The 25,749-nt window shown below is 41.8% G+C and overlaps 3 protein-coding genes across 5 annotated transcripts in view; 2 read left to right on the forward strand and 1 right to left on the reverse strand.

Annotated features, from left to right (window-relative positions):
• The window catches only part of LOC140354684 (connector enhancer of kinase suppressor of ras 2), a 116,006-nt gene extending 108,043 nt beyond the window's left edge, over positions 1 to 7,963 (reverse strand). For all 3 annotated transcript variants that reach the window (XM_072439866.1, XM_072439865.1, XM_072439867.1), the window contains exon 1: positions 7,640 to 7,963. In XM_072439866.1, coding sequence (XP_072295967.1) covers positions 7,640 to 7,703 — 64 coding nt within the window. In that variant the 5' untranslated portion in view covers positions 7,704 to 7,963. The remainder of the gene's footprint in view (positions 1 to 7,639) is intronic.
• A 1,631-nt stretch (positions 7,964 to 9,594) lies between these two features.
• Positions 9,595 to 22,213, forward strand: hdx (highly divergent homeobox). Its single transcript, XM_072439871.1, has 11 exons — positions 9,595 to 9,732; positions 13,100 to 13,249; positions 14,237 to 14,383; positions 15,162 to 16,349; positions 16,988 to 17,044; positions 17,843 to 17,989; positions 19,989 to 20,175; positions 20,817 to 20,893; positions 21,009 to 21,107; positions 21,192 to 21,314; positions 21,787 to 22,213. Exons 2-11 carry the CDS (start codon positions 13,184 to 13,186, stop codon positions 21,997 to 21,999), a joined length of 2,304 nt encoding a protein of 767 aa, XP_072295972.1. The 5' UTR covers positions 9,595 to 9,732; positions 13,100 to 13,183; the 3' UTR covers positions 22,000 to 22,213.
• A 1,329-nt stretch (positions 22,214 to 23,542) lies between these two features.
• rps6kal (ribosomal protein S6 kinase a, like) overlaps positions 23,543 to 25,749 on the forward strand; it is a 28,889-nt gene continuing 26,682 nt past the window's right edge. The window contains exon 1 of the mRNA XM_072439872.1: positions 23,543 to 23,670. Within this exon, the coding sequence (XP_072295973.1) occupies positions 23,644 to 23,670 (27 nt within the window). The 5' untranslated portion in view covers positions 23,543 to 23,643. The remainder of the gene's footprint in view (positions 23,671 to 25,749) is intronic.

Genomic DNA, 25,749 nt, shown 5'->3' on the forward strand with positions numbered 1-25,749 from the left:
GCCGGAGCCGGCGGAAGCGTGTTTTCCGACGGACTTTTTTCTGGTGTCAGCGGGAGGGTAAACCAGGAGACGCAGTGTGGGACGTGGCGAACATGAAGCCGCTCGCCGGGAGACGCAAACAACCAAACAACGACCAGAGGGATCGTCTCGAAAGAGGAGGGAAACACACGGGCCAAACGTTAAAAAACGACAGAAAGGATCGCCGCGGTTAACGCAGGCTGCACAATAATAATTTAACAGTCACATATTATATGTTAATTATTAAACCCCCAACAGCTGAAATATTAACATGTCACCAAAAATAGTGCAAAGAAAATACGCACGTGATAAATATTGAAGAATTGTTCCTGCTTTTATCTATTGAACGAGTCGATGTAGTCATTACAGGCCTTTACAATGCATGTGATTGATAAAGCTTTGACAAATACTCACCGCTCAAACGAACAAAAAATATATCTAAATTCATATATTGCCTGTCTTGGCTGGAGTGTGATCTCAAAAAGCTTTCTGCACAGGATATAAATCTTCTATCACTCACTATTAATGACATAACACCGACTGCACAGCTGTAAAAGTGCACCATCTGCGATCTGAGGAAAATATATAATCTCTGTGTCGACTGTGATGGGCGACATGAACATATGAGACCATCAGCGTTTGGTATGATACTAAAAATACAACTATGTCAAGCAAGTAGATGAACATAAGTGTGTGATATTGGTTTATTGCTTCAGTTTAAAGGTGTATTGTAGCTTTTCTGGTGGAGGGTTTGCCATCCGCTCGTCTCCTTGAAGATGCTACAGAACTTTTTCGTCGCACGTTGTCAGAATTTTCAGTTAAACCAATATAGATGTTGAGCTTTTAAGACGCCAAATAAAAGTTGTCTGACCCAGCAGTTAATCAGGTTATTCCTCTGCACCTCCATTTTCTTTTTAACGTCGCGGCTAATGTATCTCCATGGACGTTTAGCACTGCTGCCAAAAACATAGCAAACGTTCAGAAAACAGTCGCTCTTTGGCGTTCGGTCCCGAGTTCAATGGCTCGTCTGGAATATTCCACAGTATCTATTTATCTCTACGGAGACGAGCGCATGAAGCCACCAGGACACGCTGTAAGAATATGTGTTTTTAAAGCTGAAATCAATATAATAATGCGCATCCATCTAGCTTTAATGTACACTAACCAATACACATCTGGGCCTAGTTTGACATTAGTTTTCAACCTGATACTTCTGTGTCTCGTGGGCTTTCACAACGTACTACAAAATACCACAGTCACCATAAAGAATCCATAGGGACTAAAGATGATCTCAGCCTCACTGCCACGTTTATTTTTAGATTTTGCACCAATACAGAAGACAGATGACTGTAGCAAAGTGTCTTACTCATTTTCCCGTCAAAGCATCAGTAGTCTCCGTGTGCGCCGCGTCTCAGGTCGTTTTCATGCAGAACAAAACGGGCCGGGAGAGCGGGGGGGGGAGGCGGCGGGGCGGGCGCTATTTGATATTTGCTCGGCATGATGAGGTTGCGCACGTCACACTTTACACGTCGGTTGCGCCTGCACAGATCCATACGCTCGCGCAGACAGGAAACTCCTCCGGTGTGGGTGTTCGAATCAAAACAAACCCCGATGACTCATCTTTATGTGAAGAGGGAGCAGAGAAACTTGGCCCGCTGCTAACGCTAGGCTCGCTGTGTCAGGCTTTCTTTACTTCACTGCAGAAAAGCCCATGTACTTACTATATATATTGTCATGGTTGATGAACAATGCTGTTAGAGGCCACAATTCTCCTTTTGGAAAGCGTAAATTATAACCATAGTTTTACTTCAAGTTTGAAATGTATTAAGGAAAATTCAATTATTATATTATTTATTTGAGTACTGGCAATATATTATACTTCTTTAAAGCTTTTGGGTGGTGGTGGTGGTGGTGGTCTGCTTGTCTCCATGGAGATGTTATGGCTTTATCTGGAATGTTCAACAGTATGGCATTGTACATTAAAGAGTATCTTGCATTTTCATTTAATAAGTGTTTTTATTGCTCAAAAATCCCTTAAAAAACACACTTTTTTCCTGCGATTGGGGTCGCCTCCCCACAGATCTGCTCAGTAATTTGGCCTGGGTATTAGATTAGATTAATGGCGTACTGTGGAACATTATGTTTTACTTTTGTTTCTTTCTTTTTTTTCATCTAAAGCAAGCAACTCGATTGGATTGTGAGTCCAGGAAGAGAGAATTAAGGGAAAGAAATGGACAGCGGCTCCTTTTTGGCCAACACTTTGAATCTTGCTCAGAAGATTGTGGCAGACACACACCATCCTTTGTGGACTGAATACTGTCTCCATCTGGACGGTTTGTGATGCCTCGGATGAAGACTAAGAGAGGTATTACATCTTTGGTCCCACGCCGCATTTAGCTGCTCAGTAAACTCTTGTCCTGGTTCTCAGCTCTGACACATGGACTGTATTTTGTGTTCTTCTGCAGCCTCAGTATGTTTTCCTCGTCTAATGATTTTATGTGCTCTCTTGTGCGAGACAAATTCCCCTTGGGACACTAAAGTTTTCATTCATTCTGCTGTATATTTGAATGCATTCACGCAGCTTGGGTCCGGCCAGAGAACCTTCCAGTTCAAAAATACCTAAACGTCCGTCAGATGGAACATACAGGAGCTACACCACTACCTCATTTTATCTTCATTTAGGAATAAAGTATTTTAGACCTTCAATAAACTTGTCAACACTTATCTTTTGTCAACCACTTGTGCAACAATGAATAGCTGTTTACCCAAACTGAGCAGCTGTAGCTTGTGATTCTCTCTCATTCTTGAGAGGGCTATATTTAACTCTGATGCAAGTCACAATGCTGCATGCATAATTAAAACTGCTAATACATTATGAAATAGCTGAAACTATTTTGAATTTAGTTATCAGACTTGTGCGTGGGCCCAAGCAGGACTAAAACGTGGCACTGTTTGTACACTTGGGTGCATTTCAAGTTAAGTTAGTTTTTAATGGAGGCTAAAGCTAAAACAACCAAAGTGGGACATCTCAATGGAGCACCCGATTTCCCCTATATCTTTTTTAAGTTTGAAACCTTGCTGGGGGCCAACTAATAACCACAAGACCTATAATTTTACTTCAAAAGAAAATTCTGAAACGTTATAAACCAAGTTATTAAAATATATTGCCAGGTTTTCATTGTGTGTTTTTTGGACTGAAAACTGGAAAAGGTACATTAGTTACCACACAGTTGGTTAGCCTCCTTTAAGCCTGTAAATTATCAAGTCTATAAGGAAAATGAATAGTACATGTACTTCTGTATTTACTTGTCCATAAGAAGCAGTATTACATATCTGTATGTTTAAAATGTTGCCAAATTAAACAGTTAAATACACCAAACTGTTTTAGTCATTTTAGTAATTTGTAGCCGTGTGACGTCTGCTTCATTTAAACATCACTGACATTAGTTAAAACACCTGTCAATCACATAACATTGTCGTTGGACTTTAAATCTAGTTATCCATCTATTTTTTACAAATTTGATGCACACCGCTGACGCAATTATTTATTTGCCTCTTTCAGATGCGCTCCCTGACATGACTAACTAGCCAGACTTGGGAATGACACAAAAAGTAAATAGTTTCTTAATGACTCAAGCAGTGTAATATGCCTCGCTCTGCAAGTACGAGGACGAGGCTTTGCAGCTAATAAGATGATATCTGGAGTGCATTTTCAAAGCACTTTCGTCTTTATGGTACAACATCAAACGCAAGTCTGGAAGAATGTGTGCTCCATACAAGATTGAGAAAACGCTGAGATATAAACATCTTATGGAAAACAAAGGCCAAGAGGTGACCGTGTTGCTGTGTATGTTCATTAATGCTGCCCCTCGACCTTCGTTCCTTGTATTTGCTTCAAAGTTTGCACTGCACTCTTGGTGGTTATTTGAAGCTGTGGACGGTGCGCAGTAAAAACAGGCAGATATTTGCCGGTGTCGATAAACATATTCACTTCAGAGCCCTGGATCTTAGTTTGAAGAAGGCCTAGAGACCGGCATGAGACAGAAGGAGCAGACCAGGAGGCAAGCAACAACAGATAACAATAGTTACGTTGGCCTTACATCTATCTGTGTGGGTCAACTCTCATATATGTTGTGAGGAAAAGAAAGGCAAACATTAACAATAAGTGAAGATTACAATGTGGTCTCACCTGTGTTTTCCATTTTGTTCTAACATTCTTTATAAACAGTTTTCAGCTTTGAAGAGAAATGTTAAAACACACGGAGGACTGTGGGATTAATAACCTTTTCATCGAGATACAATTGTTTCAAATTGTAAATGATCATCTTTTGAGGCAGTTTAATTGAGAGGTCTAGAACTAATCCTGTCAGTAAAAGCGTGTTATTTGGAGCGGAGCTCAGACTTTGGAAGAATAAACTGGAATGTTAAATGGCACTGATTAAGGTGAGATACCCAGTTTTATTCTTGTAAATTAGTACATTTTGTTTGTTTTTTTTAGCTTGATGGATTTCAAATGCCTACTTACTTTTTTTTGCGGTTTGAAAATCAGGTAAATGCTTCAAAAGTCTGTCTTATGATTATGTTTATGAAATTAAAATTGAAAAATACAATCTCTGATCATTCATTATGGAGAAAATTTAGATTTTTTTCTTATTCTTTTTTTTGGGCCATATTACACAGGGGTTTGATATTGACAAAGAATGTCAAATGATGTACATTACTTGGGGGAATAGAGTAACTGGAGGCACTGCACTGTCTGAAGCTCTGTTACTCAGGTTAAACTTTAATCTAAGCTTTGTTTTAACACAATCTGATCATACAGAACTGACTTTACTTGAACTACGACAAGTGAGCTGATTTAGGCTGTTAACAAGGCCTTTTCAAATAACATTTAAGTCCCAAGCATTAGCAAACAGCTGCTTAAACACATAATTCTGGCTAAAATATATAAGGGAACGCACCTATCAATCCAAGTTGGTTAATAAATGTGTAATCCCAAACCATTTGCACATTAACTGTCCACTTTCCAAGCCATTTTGTCACTTTGCAAATCAAAGCCACAAGCACTAAAGTGGCAAAGATAAACCTCCCAAACAAATTCAAACCGTGGCCAGTCCCATAATGAACACAGCAGCCGCGGCGCATTTGCAGAAGTGGCCTCCACAGATCTGAGGATGGGCGCTGACTGAGAAAGAACCAATTATAAACCAGGACATAACTGTACTCATCGAAACGCAATCAAAATACCTCGACCCCAATGTGAGCCAAGAGTCCACCTGGATAAATAGGCTTCATTCATGTTCGGGAATTTGATGGTGTCATGATTTCAGACGGAGGCGAGGGGGCCAGGGGGTGAAGGAAATCTCCAAACTAATGATTCACAAATGTTGAAGGGTTTCATTACGTGTTGGGCTCCACAAACTTGTCATGTTAGTCTTATGGCTTTAAGTCGTTTGAACTGACATTAATCACATCTTAAGGTTTGGGGGGAAAAAGCACACATTTCTGAAGTTAGTGTATTTATGGAGACAGAGAAGACGTTGAACATTGTGGGTAGGTCCAGTAATTACAGAAATATCAACCACAAATAAGGTCAACAAATCTGCAGTTGAAGGCGCTGTACCTGATATTTACTGTCATAAATATGTGGAAAAAAGCAAATTAATTTTAAACAGTTTGCAGCAACTTGTTTGTCACATTATTAACGCATTCCAAGCGTCCTAATTATTCACCGCAAAGGGTTTAGCAGCGCACTAGTATTACTTCCTGGTTCACACAGCACGCTCTATTATTAGATTCAGTCAGCACACAGCAGTCTGATTTTGACCGTGGGAAACTTTTGCAATATATCCATTCTGCAGCAAAACGACTTTTAGTTTATTACATGACGATAGGGTTCCGCTCCGTTAAACAACAATTTGCACTGCAGGATTTCTGACCGGTTCTCCTGCTCAATTTGAAACTATATGAGTATTATAGAATTGTGTGATGCCCGGAGTGTAACCAAACTGAACTAACGTCATAGTAAATCTGCTTTATATAAAAAATACAAGCGGTTGGGTGTTCACCATCAAGGCCATAGGGATAAAACGGACTATTAATACAAGCTGGTCATAAATATATAAAGTAGACCTCTTGGACTTTGTAATGTGGTATGGCAAAGTGGCTGTGGACTGTGGGTAAGTACTAGTTTAATCCATGTGTTTACACCGGTTTAGCACAGATTTAGTGTCGAGTTAGTTTAAGTCCTGGGTTAGGGCCAAAGTTTAGCAAGAATTTAGCCGCCCAGGAAACTTGAATCTTGTCTCTTCCCTTTTGGAGTTTAGAGTTGGATTTAGTTCTGGCTTACAGTTAATTAGCATTGCTCCCGGTTAAGTTGTGATTTGGTGCTGATTTTAGATGAGCCCGAGGTGTAAACCAAAGCAAATCTGTTTAACCATAACTTGAATCTTGCCTCTTTGCTGTCACGATTTAGAACTGGTTTTAGTCCAGGTACAGTACTTGAGTTCAGAATTTCTCTTGATTTACTAGTCCTTGTATTGCTCACAGATACAGTTATGCTTCCATATTGCTCTTAAAGTATAATTTATCAATAATTAACCAAAGCTGACTTTTAGATTAGCCCTCTTTTTATATTCTAGTCCTTTTATTTACTGTGAGTTAGTTCTTTTGCATTGATGTTACTGCCGGTTTAGTCCTGCTCTTATCAAACATCTTCTATTGCATTCAGACACTCGCTCATCGGATGTTGGTGTGCACTATGAAGTATCTTGAGGCTCATCCTCCTCATTACTGCCTTGATACGGATTAGACTTGCGGTTCTGAGTCCTCGCAAATAGCGGCAATTAAGACTTTACTCCAAATGGGGAAAGACTGCGGACAAACCTCCTCCTATTGTCCGTCAGCGGGCCTACTTACACCACAGCCACAGTTCCCTTCACACCTCGGCACAGCAGCTGACCAAAGTTACAGCAGCAGTCGCCAATTGACAAACACATATCCAGCATCCATACAGTATCCGACACACGCTGTACAGGACGACTTTATTACTCATTCAGAGCAGCGCAGCGCCACTCAAGCGTGCAGCACAAAAAAAGACTCGCGTCCTTTAGTATGGCAGGCGGCACTGCGCTGTCCATGGTGCTGAAGCTGACTGTACGGTTGGCACTGGAGGGTGGGGGGGCACGCGCATGGAGCTAACTACATTAATCACACGCACGCGCACACACACACATACACACACACACACACATACAGCAAGGTGGTTGTTGCATACGGGTTATTATGGGTCTGTAAATCCATCCTTCACGTTCATTGATGAGAGCTGTTACGCTGCTGCTGCTGTGTTGACTTGTGACTAAAAAGATGAAATATGAAGCTCGCACTGTTTCTCTTAAAATGTCACTGCGCCGGTTTGAAACACATTGTACTGTACTTTCTTTTTTCTTTTTTTTTTATCAGTGGTTGAAAAAAAAAAATCATACGTCAGCTTGCGGGTTTTCTGTACGAGGGGGTACGCACATGCACGCAGCCAGCAGTGGCCCACTACATATTCACACCGCGTGACCGCAGCGGGCGTGTTAAATGCCTGTTGGCGCACATTGAATAAGTGTGGCGTTACCTTTCATCCAGTCCAGGACTTGCTTTGGTGTCCATTTACTTATAGGCTCCATCACCAGAGCCATGGTGTCACAGTCTCTCCGCGGTGCACGACACAGGACTCAATGCGGGCGACATAAAACGCCTGGTCAGTCACATCTGGGACAAGACGGCGGTGGGAAAAGGTGACAAAAAGGCAAATCTCGACACTTGTAAATTCTCCAACGTGAGCATGGCCGCCTGCAGAAACGGTGAACGGGATGCGGTGGTGCAATCCACGCACACACACGGAGACACACACGCGCGCTCGCTCCCTCCACCTCCTCTCACTCCCTCTCTCTCTCTCTCTCTCTCTCTCTCTCTCTCTCTCTCTCTCTCTCTCTCTCTCTCTCTCTCTCTCTCTCTCTCTTTCGCTCCCTCTCGCGCGCTCACTCCGGGTTCTCGTGCCTTCCCGCGCGCCGAGAGGAGGGATTTTGGTGGGCGATGGAGATGGGGCCCCTCCCCTTGCCTCGCTGCAGCATCACAAGGGCCACCTCTCATAACTGAGCGGGAATGGTGCAACGCATAGCACAGGGAGGTTTCTGCTACGTCGCTGCCGCTTTACGCACACATGCACTTACCTCGAGTGACAGCGAGGGCCCCTACACCGAGGGCACAGCAGCTTCAGCATCCACGAGCTGCGCGCATCACTGGCACGCATGGCTTAACAGAGCATTGGCCTTAAACTAGAAATAATAGTCAATGAATAGCTCATTAGGATTCAACTTATTACATTGATTAATAGTAATTAGAGATATTTTGTAACGCATTTGTAGCAGTGAGTCTTCTTCGTCACTTAGGAACAAGTGCACTGGAGGCACAGCACATTTATGTCATCGGTTTAGTGAACTTCACCCTGTTTGACTGAAGAGAAATTCAAACTTGAATCATCAGGAGTCAGAGGAGTCCCTCTGCCCGGCTCGTGGCTCTGCTCTGAAGCGAAGGGGCGCCCCCTGCCGCGCGACCGAGGGAGGTGACGTCATTCACTAACGTACCTTTCCTATAAGACAAAAAAAGTTGGCAAGAGCAAACTTAAGAAAGGAAAACATAGGCTGTATATCTAAATATATAATATAGATTCGATATGTTGTGACATAAATTTAAACACAAAATAAGTTATTCTTGTAGGTTGTAGACATTTGTGTCGCTGAATGTCACTGAGTTGCACCTAAAACACATTTCAACTGTAGAAAATACTCAGTGCACACAAGAAGAAGGAGGCATTTCACAAACAATATTTTTTATTCAAACTAGTCCACCCACTGAAGTGAAAGCTTTGGGGCATGAGGCACTTGGCCATGTTAATGAAGGATTCCCTTTTCCCCCCCAAAAAAAATAAACGGTCATTTTGATTAATCATTCAAACCAGATTTTATAATGTTCTGATCTGAGTCAAGACCCACTTTATTTTCTCCTGCACGCCTCATTTGAACATAGTATTTAGCAATTACTCATTGTTTTAGGTTGCCTCTATCACCAAAGCAAGTTCAGTTTATGAATTTTGTTCACTGACAAGGGCAATAAACGTATTCTGATTTACCTACAGCTGAATTGTCAGTGGTTTATGCTTCACAGTTCATACACCGTGTAATTTCTATTGTTTTATTTAATTATTATTTATGTTGTTTGTGAATTTTGTTCACTGACAATAGCAATAAATGTATTTTGATGTACCTATAGTTGATAGAATAGTCAGTGGTTTGTGCTTCATAGTTCAGACGTGTGTTTTGTTTGATTTATTTATTTATATAATTATTAACGTTGTCTATTTTTACATGATCATGAGCAAATGAGTTCAGTTTTGGCTCTAAACTGGTCTGAGAATCCCCGCGTGCTCTCGTGACCTCCTCCAGTGAAAACGCACGAAGTCAGAGAGGCGGCGGGGGGGCGGGACCTGTGGCTGTCAGCTTCGTGATCCTCGGCCTCTCATTGGCTCCTGTCTGCGCACACGTCACAATCATGATTAGAATTGATGATCGGGGACGCTCTGATTTCATTGTCTGGCAAAAACCCGGGTCCTGCTGAAGAAATCTGCTGAATTTGAACGCACGTCTGATTTCGACCAGATCAGAAATGGTGAGTCTGATTTCCCCGTCGGCACGTGTGACTTGTGCCGCGCGCAGTCCCCTCGCGCCGCGGCGGGAGGGAGGAGGGAACGTAAACAGCCTCAGTGACCACGGCGGGGGACGAGAATTCACACATTTAAAGGAAAAGTTTAGCCACGGAAGCTAGGCTAATGCTAACTAGCCCCCGGTCGGTTTAGCCGCTTTAGCCGCGGCCCGGGCCTTGGGGAGAAGCTAACTACGCGCACTAACTCCTCGCCCGGTGATGTGGACACGGCGCTCGCCCGCTTCTTTTACGTAAAAACCGCACTACCGTAAAGTCAATAACCGTGTTTTTTTTCCCCCTGCGCGCATAATCGCAGTCTCGCCGCCCGCGTTGACGCACTCGGGCTTGACGCTATGTTTGTTTGCCTCCGTTCGCTCGTTACATCCACGGCATTTTCCCCTCACGTCCTTGTCTGTTAACGATGCCCCCGCGCGCGACGCACCGTTTTACCGTGGCCATGCGCAGTCACGCAACCGAAATAAATCAGCTTGAAGCTTATTGGTCGCATTGCGTCCGCGTATGCAATCTTTTCCCCCGGTGTTATTAAGCCCGTATAAACATTAACGTGCTCCCCCTAGTGATACCGCACCGGAGACTGGATTAAGAAGCATCTCTACGTCAGGACACAGTGATTATGACGCTGTGTGTGATAAAGTAGCACGTTCTGAACTTAACATGAGAGAAGGAGATGTGCAAGAAGGAGATGTGCAAGAAGGAGATGTGCACTGGTAAAGCAGGCGAATAGCGTTAGCTGCAGAGTTATTGCGGTGTCATGTGCTGCCACAGATAGTGCATGATGTGAAGGTTGTGTGTGTGATAAAGTAGCACGTTCTTTAACTTTACATGAGAAAAGGAGATGTGCAAGAAGGAGATGTGCAAGAAGGAGATGTGCACCATGGTAAAGCAGGCGAATAGCGTTAGCTGCAGAGTTATTGCGGTGTCATGTGCTGCCACAGATAGTGCATGATTTGAAGGTTGTGTTTGTGATAAAGTAGCACGTTCTTTAACTTTACATGAGAAAAGGAGATGTGCAAGAAGGAAATGTGCAAGAAGGAGATGTGCACCATGGTAAAGCAGGCGAATAGCGTTAGCTGCAGAGTTATTGCGGTGTCACGTGCTGCCACAGATGGTGCATGATGTGAAGGTTGTGTGTGTGATAAAGTAGCACGTTCTTTAACTTTACATGAGAAAAGGAGATGTGCAAGAAGGAGATGTGCACCATGGTAAAGCAGGCGATTAGCGTTAGCTGCTGAGTTATTGCGGTGTCACGTGCTGTCACAGATAGTGCATGATGTGAAGGTTGTGTGTGTGATAAAGTAGCACGTTCTTTAACTTTACATGAGAAAAGGAGATGTGCAAGAAGGAGATGTGCAAGAAGGAGATGTGCACCATGGTAAAGCAGGCCAATAGCGTTAGCTGCAGAATTATTGCGGTTTCACGTCCTTAGTGCATGATTTGAAGGTTGTGTTTGTGATAAAGTAGCACGTTCTTTAACTTTACATGAGAAAAGGAGATGTGCAAGAAGGAAATGTGCAAGGAGATGTGCACCATGGTAAAGCAGGCGAATAGCGTTAGCTGCAGAGTTATTGCGGTGTCACGTGCTGCCACAGATGGTGCATGATGTGAAGGTTGTGTGTGTGATAAAGTAGCACGTTCTTTAACTTTACATGAGAAAAGGAGATGTGCACCATGGTAAAGCAGGCGAATAGCGTTAGCTGCAGAGTTATTGCGGTGTCACGTGCTGCCACAGATAGTGCATGATGTGAAGGTTGTGTGTGTGATAAAGTAGCACGTTCTTAATTTAACATGATAAAAGGAGATGTGCAAAAAGGAGATGTGCACCATGGTAAAGCAGGCAAATAGTGTTAGCTGCAGAGTTATTGCGGTGTCACGTGTTGCCACAGATGGTGCATGATGTGAAGGTTGTGTGTGTGATAAAGTAGCACGTTCTTAATTTAACATGAGAAAAGGAGATGTGCAAGAAGATGTGCACCATGGTAAAGCAGGCCAATAGCGTTAGCTGCAGTTATTGCGGTTTCACGTCCTTAGTGCATGATTTGAAGGTTGTGTTTGTGATAAAGTAGCACGTTCTTTAACTTTACATGAGAAAAGGAGATGTGCAAGAAGGAAATGTGCAAGAAGGAGATGTGCACCATGGTAAAGCAGGCGAATAGCGTTAGCTGCAGAGTTATTGCGGTGTCACGTGCTGCCACAGATAGTGCATAATGTGAAGGTTGTTTGGCTCTTCCCCCCCTGAGAGCTGCAAGTCCCGACACTGAAATGGCAGAGACGTTTTCCTGTTGGTGTTTGTGAGAGAATAAAAGGAGTGGATTACACAGTGACAGACGTGGACTTGGGTGGGGGGGCAGTTAGGTGCAAGGTTGTCTACGGCCAGTGGTTCTCAACGTGGGGTGGTGGTGATTTCCAGGGGCTCTGCAGATGATATGGAGACAATTTGAAAATGTAGATTCCTATTTGTTGTCCTCCCAGATTAATGCACAGTATCTAGGCCTATATCCTGTCATTCAAATCAAACGTTATATACTTTTCATTTTGCGGTTCGTTTAGCCGTTATTTGGGTGGTCACAAATGATAACGATTGTAATTTTGGGGGACGTGACTGAAAAAAGTTGAGAACCACTGGTCTCTACAACCTACAACAAGCAATTGAGATTTGCTTGATTTAAATGACCAAACGTTGATGTATTTTTGGTTAGAATTACTACATATTAAACAACAAAAACAAAACATACAAAACAACTTAAATCATATCATTTGGTTTAAATATAAACTTAAAAACGTTACATATTCTCCTGAATGTAGGGTGGATTGTTATTGGAGGGCACAGAAGCATCTTTGGATTACAGTAATAATTTTGGGAACGGCTGATCTAAAGTACAATGGTGATAAGCGTGTGAGGAATAAAATGTTTCTAAATAATTCCTAAATCCTTTGGGGAATAACTTGCAAGGGGATGGGGAGCTCCTGGTTGCTACAGGTTAGAGACCCCTGCCCTGGGCTACATGTGTGATACAAGTCTTTTAAGTGCAATTATAAAATACGGTACGACTGGACTATTAGACGGACACACTCATAAAGCTTTTCATTCTATAAGTGTGATTTAGGTTATGAAGAATACAAAAAAAATCAAAACCAACATTGTTTTAATTGACAGGGTTTTATATACTTTATCTTATTATGTTATTGTTTGAATTAAAGTACAAATTCTGCACGGTTGTGTGGTCATATATCGACGATTGCAGCATCCTATTGTAATGTGGTGCAATAACGGGCGATTACGTGGTGGATGTTTACGTGTCCTTTGTATCTACAGCTGTATCATCTGCCCGTGTGCGTCATGCCCGCTCATAATGTGGACAAACAAGACCGTTCCTAGAATCATGGAGCACTTGCAGTGATGGCCGCCCCGTACCCCTCCAGCAGCAGGATGGACACATGGGATCAGAGGCGGGGCCTGCAGACGGTGAGTCGACGGAAACATGACAAAACAAAAGTGATATGAATGACGGCGTATTATTCTAGGATGATGAACGATGATGGAACAATCTTGTCAAGTCGCAGGCTTTTTACTCGTTATGGTGGTTGTTGCTTTAATAATACAGGAAATACTTACCTACAGCCATTCAAAATGTGCTTGTGGTAAAATTAAAGAAACTATTGTTATTACTGTTTTGAAATTGCATTATATGACACAATTATTTCTTCATCCATGTATTTGATAGGGACAAGTAATGAACATTAAGATTTATAACTGTGGCAAGGGTTAAACATATTTTGATGTGTGCATTCTGGCGAATTCTATAAGCACCTGGGAAGCTTGAGTGTGTACTGTATTTTTAATAAACAAACGTGGCACATAAAGGCCTGATATTCTTCTATATTCTAATAATTGAGGTCTAAAATTGTATTGTCCAAGTGCTACTGGTGAAAGGTGCTGTAGATTGAGAGTTAAAGCGAGGTTAATTATTGCCTAATGTACAAGTCTCCACTAGGTCTGTCATTAAAAGCATGATAAGCAAATCATATGCATAAATAGAATGCACACAAATCAATGGGCCTACTTCTATGTATTCAATATTAATATTAAAATCATTATGTTTATAGTTAGCTTTAAATCAATGACAACTAATCATTTTTAGGTGACATCTGTATTCTGGGGAATTTTAGATGTACTATTTTACCAGGTCATTACCCACTCACCCGTTCGCTAAATGCAGAGTGTGGAATGAAAAATGCACTAAATTGTAAAGCGACTTCGAACGTTTGTAAAAGTGCTACAAGACTAATGCATTATTCACCGTGATATCAACATTAATATCGAGTATCAGGCTTTTTACTTGGTATCATGCTGCTGTTTGAAGTTCTAGCATTGTAACAAACAAACCTGATAAAATAACTAAAGTACAAGAGCAAAGTAATGAAACGGCGTGCATGTATCCTCTTTTTTCAGATGAACCTCCGCTCGGTGTTCACCATCGAACAGCAGAGGATCCTGGAGCGCTACTATGATAATGGGATGACCAATCAGAGCAAAGCCTGCTTCCAGCTCATCCTGCAGTGCGCTCAGGAGGCCAAACTGGACTTCAGCGTGGTCCGGGTAGGCACATAATGAGCAATATTGAGGGAAAGTAATTAGGGCAGTAAATCTATTTTATTTTTTGTTTGCTATATGCTGTTTTGCTTGCTTTGCTGTACCGCGTCCCATAGGTGAATGTGTGGTGGAGTTTTAAGTGATATTAATGTGGGTTATGTTTGCTAAAATGGGTTTCTTTATGTTAGATTTGCTTATTGTTTACTTATTTCTCTCAATATACATGTACAGAATCATACGCTTGTAATTGAACTTGAGTAAAAATATGACACTCATCATTATAATAATAATTTTACTCTCTCAATGCCTGCGCTTTCTGTTTTGAAGAGAGATTTGGGAATTGCCCCTCCTCATGCCAATTGCTAATGTTGGTTTCTGGTGGGAAATATCAGATTGTGTTCAAATGCTAACATCCATCTTCATATTATGCCCAAACTGTCAGCGATTAGGTAGTATCTTCATTGTTATATATGTATTTTTTTTAACTTACTTTCTATTCTAGTTTAAGGAATAAAAAAGGATTTGTCCACCCTATAATTTAATAATACTATCTGAAATCCACTTCTATAGTATATTATTAGAATTAGAATACGTTTTATTGCCTTTGTCAATGTGGTGCAATATAAAAATATGAATAATTATAGTAAGAATATAAGCTATGGTAAAATAAAGGCATGCAACAAGAAAAAAACAACTTTGCTTCCCTACAACACGTCCAGAAGTCCCCTTTGTAATGTGTTCATATTGTTGTCGAATATAAACATTTCTGTCTGTTTGTTTCCAGACATGGGTCGGCAACAAAAGACGTAAGATCGCCTCCAGAGTAGATCAGAACGGTGTCATTTCCCACACTTTGTCCAGCCTCTCGGCGGGACTCCTTTCCAACCACACTTTATCCGGTGGTACGTTGTCAAATCCCTCTCTGGTTCCCGGACCTCTCCTTCATTCCGACGTCCTCACCGCTCGTAGCATCCCAAATCGGGTTCACCTTTTCCCCCACTCTTCAAATTTCAAAATCCAAACCCCAAATTTCACCACGGCCTCCTCCTCGCCTTCCTCGTCGTCGTCCCCCCTCACTGTTCGGGGCAACGCCAACAATAACAACAACGACGTCATACTGACCGGCACCTATTCGCTCAACTCGGCCGAGCGCCCTAGACAGCGGCCGGCAGCCGCGCCGCCACCCCAGCTCGACTCGCCGACCTCGTTTAACGTCAACCTCGCTGTACAGAACAAAAACAATTCAAGTGTTTTACCTCTGCAATCAATACCGGTCTCACTAGCTCAAAATCCCACACTGTTATCTCCATCGTCAGGGCCTTTAGTCCACACTGCAGCCAGGAAGAGCGCCTCGTCCTCTGGGGAGACGGGAGTCAACATCGGAACAAGTATTATACCCCAAAGCTGGACAAGACAGTATGGTACGGCAAACACGCTCCCGTGGTCCAACAACTCAACCTCTCAAATCAAGACTCAACCAAGACCTCATTCAAACCCACAACCTCAGTCTACTGCTAATACCGTTACTCCTCAGAAAGTCAAAGTGAGCGTCCCGGTTCAGAACTCAAGCCCTCCCTCGGCCACGCCTTGCATCCAACAGGTTTTTACGCTGTCAGAAAAAAGCGAGTGGAACAAGCTCGTCCCGGTGCGAGGGACGGCCGGTCGCCAAGTGCAAGAAAGTCGCCGACCCGCCACCGGCTACTTGGACACCAGTAATAATTTCTCAATCGCCATGGAAACCGGGGACGAGGAGGACGAGTGGCAGCGGGAGGAGGAGCTGGCGAACATGGCGGCCCAAACGTACATCCAGAGGGAGCGGCGGAGCCCGAGTGCGGGCGAGGTGTGCAGCAGAAGTAGCAGCACGCAGCCGACGACCAGCTCCAAATCCACGGCGGTGCAAAGTGACGACGATCTCCATGGCTACGAGGCGGTGGCGGCGCAGACCTCGTTCGTGACGGAGTCCAGCTCACAGGTAAGGACGTGAATTTACTGGTAGTTCTGTGTCTGTAACTTTTCTGGTGGAGGTTTCAGTGACCTGCTGGTCGAGACCTCATACTTGTTTTGCTATTGTGATGTTGTGTTAACCAGTATTTGCCAAAGATTTCAAAATCCATAGTGAGTACCACGAATTTATGTCAAGTTATGGGAAAAAACTAAATAAATTGTGGCATGATTGTGTAAAACTACAGTAATCTTTTCAGCCTAATTGCTCTTCTATTTCCATTTCTACTTATTAGACAAATCTGATGCACTTAGGGTAAAATGGGAATGATACATGAAAGAAAAATAAATTGGTGGCAAATATTGGTGTAATTATCCCAATATCTGGGGAAATCCTCTGTTGTTCAGTCTTTAGCAATAAAACACCAGTAATAAATAAACGCTAGCTAGATAATCAATCACATTTTTGATACCAAACTCTTCATATAATGGTTATTTTGTGTTGCACGTGTGTCAGGCTCTAATCTATACTTTGTGGAGGTAAAATGATGATCATGTTCATGTCAAAAGTGCTTGATGAAAGATGCCTTAACTGCTAAAGCAAAAAAGAACATGGCAGTATTTTAAATGTAAGAAATTAAAAGTCTAAACTCGTCTCATTTTTTTCAGACTTCAGTTAGTGCATCTGCCGATCCCTGGATTGTAAACAACTCCAGAAAGAGAACAGTAAGTGTCCATTGGCAAATCAACCCTTTTTGGTGCCCTTTAATTCCACTTGTACGTAAATCTTGACTAAAGAATATGTTGTTGTTTTTTAGCTCCATCAAACAAAGGGAAGTTTGAGACCAACTCCTTTATATGACTCAGCCTTTCACATGCGTCATAAGAAATAAAACAAATAATTTAATGAAGCCTTGAGTGTAGGTCTACTGGAACACCATGTACCATGTCCAGACGAGCTCTACTCTAATAATCCCTCTTACCATGTCAGCGCTGATGTCTTTAAGCGTCATCGTCAAATCAAGATGTAATTATTTTGACATAGTTCAAGTTAGAACTCTTTATGCCAATCACATAACCAGATATTCAAATCCAAAAAGTTGTTTTATACTTCTGTTTTATTGGATTATCAATCAAAAAATGTATTTGTAAAGCACAAATTGTACAAAATGCAATTCAAAGTGCTTTACATACATTATAAAATACATTAGGTTCACAATACAAATGCATAAAGTCCCAAAATAAACACATAAATGAACAATAAAAAACTGGCAGTTATTTAGTTAATACAATGTCTTCGTATTGTCTCTATAAACAAACTATCCAGTATTTTTATGGGAATTAAAAATATGTTAACCCTTGTTTTGAAATACATGGAATTCAAGTAGTTCATTAGTTCACATTTCACACTGAACTGAATCCTGATTTGAAAGCATCACTTCAATTACACGTCACATCTGAATGGCTTTACTTCTGTGTGAATTATTTGTACAAACCGCTAAGCAGAGATGTGTGTGTTCGTAGCTCCAGGATCGGACCCAGTTCAGTGATGGGGATCTGGTCCAACTCAAGCGCTACTGGGACAGAGGGATGACCAGCCTGGGCTCTGTGTGCAAAGACAAAATCAACGCCGCAGCCAATGAGCTCAACGTGGACACGGAAATAGTCAAAGTAAATATACCCCAAAGTGCTCTTGTTTTGAAAAATGTGCCCGGTCTGACTTTGCTTCGACACAATAATGAGAGACGGACTCAGAGGGAGCTCGTTTACAGTAGGTTGATGCGTAAGTTGTTTAGAAGTCACACATCGGGGACTATAATTGGACTAAACAAGGACAGAAACTGGACCAAATTTGAGTCTGGATTAATAAAGTGCTAATCTAGGGCTAACTGTGCACATAAAACATATGGTAACCATGGTAACCAGGACTAAGATGAATTAAATGTGTTCTTAACCAGAACTAAATACTGACTCAAGCAGGTCTTGACCTAAAACAAATTTGAACTGTACTGCACTTACGGTGTAACTTTGTACCTGCTTCTCCATGGCGATGTCATTGCTTTGCCTAGATGTTCCACAGTATGGCATTAACTGTAGCTTTCTAGCATTTAAAAACAAGTACCGGTAGTCTTAATATGGTGCAGCAAAACAGCAAAAACTGGTACAAAAGTGGGTCTCATTTTGGAACTAAACCTGGACTAGACCAGAATTCAACCAGGACACCAAGTCTGCATCTGGACTAAACTGGGCTCACACCAGGACAGAACAAGAGTGGGATTCGCCTCTCCACAGATCGCACCTGTAACAGTCTCCGTGCACTGGTAGATTTGGAGTTCCGTGCCATGCTGTGGGACATTCCAGGCAAAGCTAAAACATCTCCATGGAGACAAGCTGCAGGTCTTAGCCAGGACAAAACCAATGCGTAAATCAAATCTAAAATGTGCCCTTTCTCTGGGAGGTTTGAAAAATGTGTTAAGCCTGACTTTGTTCTCTTGACATCATTTATTACTTTTGCGTTTGCAGCAGGAGCCTCATTTGGGTCAGAAACGTTGCCTTAACTATGACACACAAAGTCGTTTAAAAGTCAGAGTCAGTGTATCGGGGTCGGCTTGCTGATGGGGCTAAATATAGTGCATCAGTACAGGAGCACATGCCCTCCTGCCATCTCCTGCCGTCTCCTGCCATCTCCTGCCATCTCCTGCTATCTTCTACTACCATCTCCTGCCATCTGCTGCCATCTCCTGCCGTCTCCTGCCATCTCCTGCCATGTCCTACCGTCTCCTGCCATCTCCTGCCATGTCCTACCGTCTCCTGCCGTCCCCTGCCATCCCCTGCCATCTCCTGCCATCTCTTGCCTTCTCCTGCCATCTCCTGCAATCTCCTGCAATCTCCTGCCGTCTCCTGCCATCTCCTGCCATGTCTTGCCGTCTCCTGCCATCTCCTGCCATCTCACTTTTACACTTACTCTTTATATTTTTCAAGAAATTAAGGCGTCGAACTGCACCATATGAATACAAAACATTTAAAACATTAAACAATAGTACAACAAACATAAAGTTGTTTTAATCCTATGTGTGTATATGTATTACATTACATAATTATGTCAAAATACAGTGTTCTGTTTGGACCATGTAACAGAATACGTTTTAAACCAGGTATTCAATATTCTGTAACCAAATACTTTTGTAGTGTGTTTGTTTTTCAGTCTTTAGTATTCTGTGAAGGATTTTGAAATGTTTTATCATTGAGAATTGTCTCATTTATATTTGTCTGACCAACAATAGAAATACTAACACATAATATATAACACAATTTTTAGTTATAGTTGTGTATCTCTGCTTCCACGACACATGGCGGATTTTGTCAACAACAGTCACTTTTTGGATCGATCCCGAGATCTATATATGACAATTTCAACCTTTCCGCTCTAATGCCAGGGCAATAATGGGACGTTTGAGAGACCGGACTGTGTTACTAATCAGTCTGGAAAATATCTTGCCAAGGGACGGTTACTGTGGACCAGAAATCTGCGTATCCAAGACCACATCTGCTGCAGGAATTTCATCAAGGCTGACAAAATGAAATAAGCAAATTCCTGTGCGAGAAAGCTGATCATTGTGTGTGCTGATTCTTCTGCTTGTAACGTATGATGAATGCTTTGTTTTGACAGACCTGGATCAGTAACAGGCGGAGGAAGTATCGCCTGATGGGCATCGAGATCCCTCCTCCGAGAGGGGGGCCGGCTGTATTTACAACCTCGTCCCCAGGAAATGAGTCTCCCGTGGCCCTTAGCCCCGACGTGGACAGGCTGCAGACGCCAGATTTAACAGATGACACCAATGACGGTCTGTCTGAAGGTAAGGCAAAGGGCTGCTCACTGTCAACAGGTGAGAAGCTGAGGAACTAAAGGGACATTCTCCTACACATGCTAATGTAAAATTGTATTTGACTTTTAGATTATGAAACGAAGTAAGAGCACATCTAATGTACTACAAGACTGGTCATGTTTAAGTCATTTTCAGGGCGGGAAAATAAACAAAAGACATGACACATTCTTATGTTTAGAGATACTTCCAGCACTTCCAGAAGTCTTCTTCATGTTATAAATTTAGTCCAAATGTTAATAACATCAGCCATTATAGTCTCACTTATTTACAGCAAATATGCAGATTATCAAAACCTGCATTTTTGACTTTATTATTGTATTTATTTCTTGTTTACTTTGTAAACTAATATGTCTACATTATGAGGGTTAAGTTACAATGCATGTTTATTTTATTTCCGCTCGAGGTTTAGTTGACAGATTTATTGTATTTTATCGTTAGTGTGATTCTGATGTTTAATTTTAGATTCCTTTTACCTTGTATTGATAACTTGTTTTCTTCTGTTGTTCGGCTGCATGTCTGTAACGAAAATCATTTTCCCTTGGGATGAATGAAACTAATTCTGATTCTGATTAATGATTGATTGTTTTTAAAGTGCATTGATGTCTTTCCAGATGGCTCCATCAACTCCCATAATAGAGACGCTGAAGATGACATTGACATGTCCACCGCTCCGCTGGCCATTAACGTGGTAAGTTACTTTTTATTTTGCAACTTCTTTATAATGTTATACTGCATATTACTACTTAATGACTACTAAAAATACTATAGTCTAAAAGAACGTATCGACTTGGTTTCCTTTACAGAAAATAGAAGTCAGTGATGACGATGAGGACGTGAATGATGACGGTGTGGACATGATGGCTTCAGACCTCGAGCAAATGCAGAGCCTGCTTGAATTTAAGGTACTTCAATACATTTGTTTATGACAGTCTTCTTACAGTACAACTAATAAAAGAGCATGACTTTACTGTATGCTTCTATTACAGCATGAAGAAGTGCAGTTTCTTGAGCATGAGCTAGAGAACCAAAAACAAAGATACCAGGAGCTTGCGAGCTTCACCAAAAGCCTGCTTATCGCTGTGAGGAAGAAGGACCTGGAGAGGCAACAGGTTTGTGGATGTGTGCAGAGTCAGAGAGTTGGACCATGTGATCCCAAAACCATATCAAAGCATAAACTGTAAATGGGTAAACTAAATAACCTTGTAAAAACTGTATATGGATAAACTAAATAACCGTGGAAAAACTGTATAGCAACAAAGTTATGTCCAACAAACAAAATAAATCATCACGATATTGATTAATTAGTCTATTCTAGTAAAGTTGAGATGAAGCCTTCGAATCCAGTAATATCGAGTTCAATTTTGATTTATGAAAAAGATTAAAGTGGAATTTTTTATTCAGTTTGATAATTGTACCAAAATCAAAATACGGTTTTGATTGAATTGCTATATTTTGTGCAGCCTAAATTCAGAAATGTCAAAACTTCAACCTTGAACAAAACTCCCCGAAATAAACTTGTAGGCCTAACAATGACATAAACGTAATAAAATACACATTTGTAACTATGCTGTGTACTTTCAGGAACTCATCGACAGCCTACCTCCGTCTTCTGATCAGGACTGGGACCTTTTGGATGAGGACATTCAGACTCCTGGTTCTCCTTCAGCGGACGATTGCACTGACCACAGGGGGTCCCCAGGGAGCTGTGTGGGGCACTCGCCACTGCCCAATGAAGACATTAATACGAAAGTGCATACAGTTACTGAACCTTCTGCATCAGAGGGAAAAGACTGATATCTTGTGTTTTAAATAGATTTAGATGTGTTCGCACAGGTGATCTGACAAATAAAATCATGGAAATATTCACCTCACGCCGCTGCCCTGCTGTGCCTGTGGATTTAAGCATAATTTTGACTGTTGGGCTGACGCTGCCTTTTTACTGGATAGTATTCGCCTTGCTCTAGGGTTGTCCAACGAGAACAATAAAACCTGACCAAGTTACCCACTATTTACAATGTGTTTACTGTAGACTGTTACTAGGGTGTCCATCTGACCCTCTTTTAGTTGTGCAAAGCCATTTAGACCCCTGTCCCTCCTCCTACCTTTTAAGTTAATGTCCCATCTTTTTAGTGATGTCATGTGAATTCATTAAAAAAGTGAAATCTCATAATTTATTTCTTGCAAAGAAATCAAGACTTTGTCTGGACTGTTTCTGGGTTGCATGTTGGGACCTACATCGCTCTACCGATGTGCGTTATGATCATTGTTAGGACTGATAAAACCAAAAATCATTGCAATCATAATCTATTCATTTAAACGTCTTGAATCTGTCCCTAATGTTCCACCACCTTCAAAAATGTGTCCCTTTTCATATATTTTGTGGTGGTTATCCTTACTCAAGGCTTAATTTGTATACTGGGAGTTTCTGGGGATCAATCTCATTAGACTCCATTATAATTTCTCACATACTTTTACGTAGTTGTACAATTAATTTTAAAATAACTCTTTAAATGATAGTAAATGTCTCTTTCATTTTTGTCTCTGTCACATTAGTTCTCTCTTATTTGCAGAATTGTTCATAGGTGTGAAGGATCAGAAAGAAATCAGATTACTCAAATCAGGTATAACTGTTACCATGGCATTTGAATAATCTAATTCCTGATTTTCCAGAAACGGATTCTGATTTGTGTTGTGCATGAACACATAGCCAATGTTAGTTGTTTTTAAATGTTCACTAAACTAAACAAGTTACAAGACTTCTTGGAAATATAAAGGATTGAGCTTAAGCCTTTTAGCCAATCCTACTTTTAAGATGAAGAACAGGCTTAAAGTAAACAGTTGCTTTAAAGCATTGCAATTGCTCACTTGTTTGAAAGAGATCTTTATCAAATCTGTTAATTTTATTTCACTTTTTCGTGCTACGTCAAGCCAAATTTCGTCAATCCCTGCCATTTATTTCAGCGATCGCCTCCACTATTTCTGGTCATGAGGAGGAAACATCCGTCCCCCGGAACAGGCATGTGCGGCCCCCTCCTCTCCCCACGCACCAGCCGCGCATCCACCCGCCGCCGCTCGGGTTTGGACGGGGGAAATCCTTAACTGAATTGCGTCATAAACACGTCAATAAAGTCTCATTCACTGACGATACGGTTCCACGGGAGCCGCCATATTCGCATCCATGGCAGGGCTGCGGAGCTCGGGGTGATCGTCTGTGATCCCGGTCCTCAGCATCCGATGATATTACTGCCCCCCGTGCACCCCCGTAACAACATCATCCCCCGGCAGCAGGATCAGCCTCCGCGCGCCCTGCCGCCCGCGACCGGTCCGCGCAGAGGAGCATTTGGAAGCGGCGGAGGAGACATGCAACGTGGAGGAGCGTGGGTCTAGCTGGACTTACGGGATACGATGCCTTAGACTTTCGCGCAAACCCGGGACAATATGGAGGTAAACAGCGTTAGCAGCGAGGTGAGTGGACAAGTACGTGTCTTGCATGTTAATTCGCCGCGGGGTCTATTTTGGTCCCCGGTACTGTCCCGATAAGTTTAGCCCCGGCCACGGCGCGCGGCGGCGGCGGCTGCTGCTGGCCACGGCTTAGCTCCGCGTCACGATCTGCGGCGCTCCGTGATGCATGCTAACGAGCTAGCTCATGCTAACAGCTGATGTTTATTTTTGTTGCACGTCTTAAGTTTTACGGGTCCGGCGGTTCTTCGCGAGTTTGGCGGCGGTGTTGTAGTCCGCGGTGACACCCGGCTCTTAACGACGAGTTACACGCCTTGATTTTCGATTTTGTTTGTATTTACACTTCTAAAAGGGAGTTGCTCCATGGCTAGCTTAGCATGTGTAGCGTTAGCAAATAGTTAGCTTTCGAGCCCTGACAGCTTACGGACTTAAAATGTGAGCGAGACAAGTTTGTTTTAAAGCACTTTATCTCTTTATTAAGCCACAAACCGCACTATTTACATTAGTTATGGCTTCTTCCAGCTATTAAACAGGCTTTACAGGAGAATGCTAAACTGGTTCAGTTGCCTGGCACAGCATTGACTGCACCTCCGCAAATTGTAGTTTTCTGTCATAAGATTAGGATTAACATTGCCCTTTTTTAGCAGTTTATCCACTGAATACCAGGCTCTCACCATTAACTGAGCTTTAATATCCATTGCAAACGTGCTCACAATAGACAAATAACAGATCAACAGATCTAAAAGAGTGTTTGTATATTGTGTTTGTACAACATGTAGATAGTTTTACAGTCACCTGACAAATATAATCAGTGCACAGACTGTCCCCTCTCAGCAGCAGACAGAGTTTGCTTTAACCTGGGCCCCAGGATGTGATGTAATGTTTAGCTTATTCAAACCCACATTTGTTTTTCATCTCTGGCATTCTCTCTCCTAACCCCAACTCTGACTGTTTTTTAGAGCCCGCAGAGGAATAAACCATAGCATTTACCTCTATAAACCACACTAATAAACTTTGCACCGGTTTGCAACATCTGTACAACGTTGTTCTAGTCCATATAGTTAGTTAGTTAGGTAGTGGGGTGTATAGATTGCTATTTTAATTCCACTTTGGCAACTTGAAAGTAGGGCTGCAATGAATAATCGAAATTGTGACTAGTTGACTATTGAAGAATTGTGTTTTGATCATCAGAATCGTTCTCCGGACTATACAGACTCTAAAACGCATGCCAAAAGATGTTTTATAATAAAGACGGCGACATTTATAACTCAAAATGTCAAAAGAGAATACATTATCTCGGGTTGTCTTCAATCACACCTAACTAGATGCAATCAGTCACCATATTTCAACCTTTATGTGGCACAAAAAATGGATTATTTGACTATTCGACTAATACAAATTGTATTCACTTCTCAAATAATAGTCCGTTGCTGCCCTTGTGTGTTCCTCGTCCGTAAAGGGAGTTGTATAGGTCACTTTTGGTTGAGCAGCAGCTTGAAGGTTTGAGATTGTGTACTTTAGGAGGTTGAGAGGGCTTGCCAAGGTAACAGATGCAGCCAAGTAAACATCAAGCTTAACTTCTTAAACGAGAGTACCAGCTCCGGGTGACTTTATCGAGAAACCGGGGACAAAATGGATGGACTGTAAGCACGTGAGACGGACATGTTCTGATAAGGCTGTAAAAAGGCTCTTGATTTGAAGAGGCGAGTGTAGGCCGCTCTCTGCTGCCACAAACGGCGATGATGCATAGTAAAAGGTGGGAGTGAATATGTGTGAAGTATGACTGATGATTGACTTGACAGAAAATCCGTCCGTCTGTAACTTTTGAATATTCTTCTAAACTTGCTTATTTTATTAAGATGGTTAACTTGATAACATACAGCTTATTGTTGTTGTTGTTGTTGTTGTTGTGGTTAGGTCATAGTTTTCAGATTTGGCTATCTATCTATATATCTATATCTCTATATCTATCTATCTATCTATCTATCTAGATAGATAGATAGATAGATAGATAGATAGATAGATAGGTAGGTCACTTTTGGTTGAGCAGCAATATATATATATATATATATATATTTTTTATTT

Source organism: Eucyclogobius newberryi, unplaced genomic scaffold, assembly GCF_026437365.1.
Source record: "Eucyclogobius newberryi isolate DKJ021-1_F unplaced genomic scaffold, fEucNew1.0.hap1 SCAF_11, whole genome shotgun sequence".
In the NCBI taxonomy this organism is placed as follows: domain Eukaryota; kingdom Metazoa; phylum Chordata; class Actinopteri; order Gobiiformes; family Gobiidae; genus Eucyclogobius; species Eucyclogobius newberryi.

Excerpts from the sequence above, each read along its gene's own strand:
- hdx (XM_072439871.1), top strand. The coding sequence starts at position 13,184 with ATGGCCGCCCCGTACCCCTCCAGCAGCAGGATGGACACATGGGATCAG. Across the intron at positions 14,384-15,161 it reads TGGACTTCAGCGTGGTCCGG|ACATGGGTCGGCAACAAAAG; the intron begins GTAGGCACATAA and ends GTTTGTTTCCAG. Across the intron at positions 20,176-20,816 it reads CAATGACGGTCTGTCTGAAG|ATGGCTCCATCAACTCCCAT; the intron begins GTAAGGCAAAGG and ends ATGTCTTTCCAG.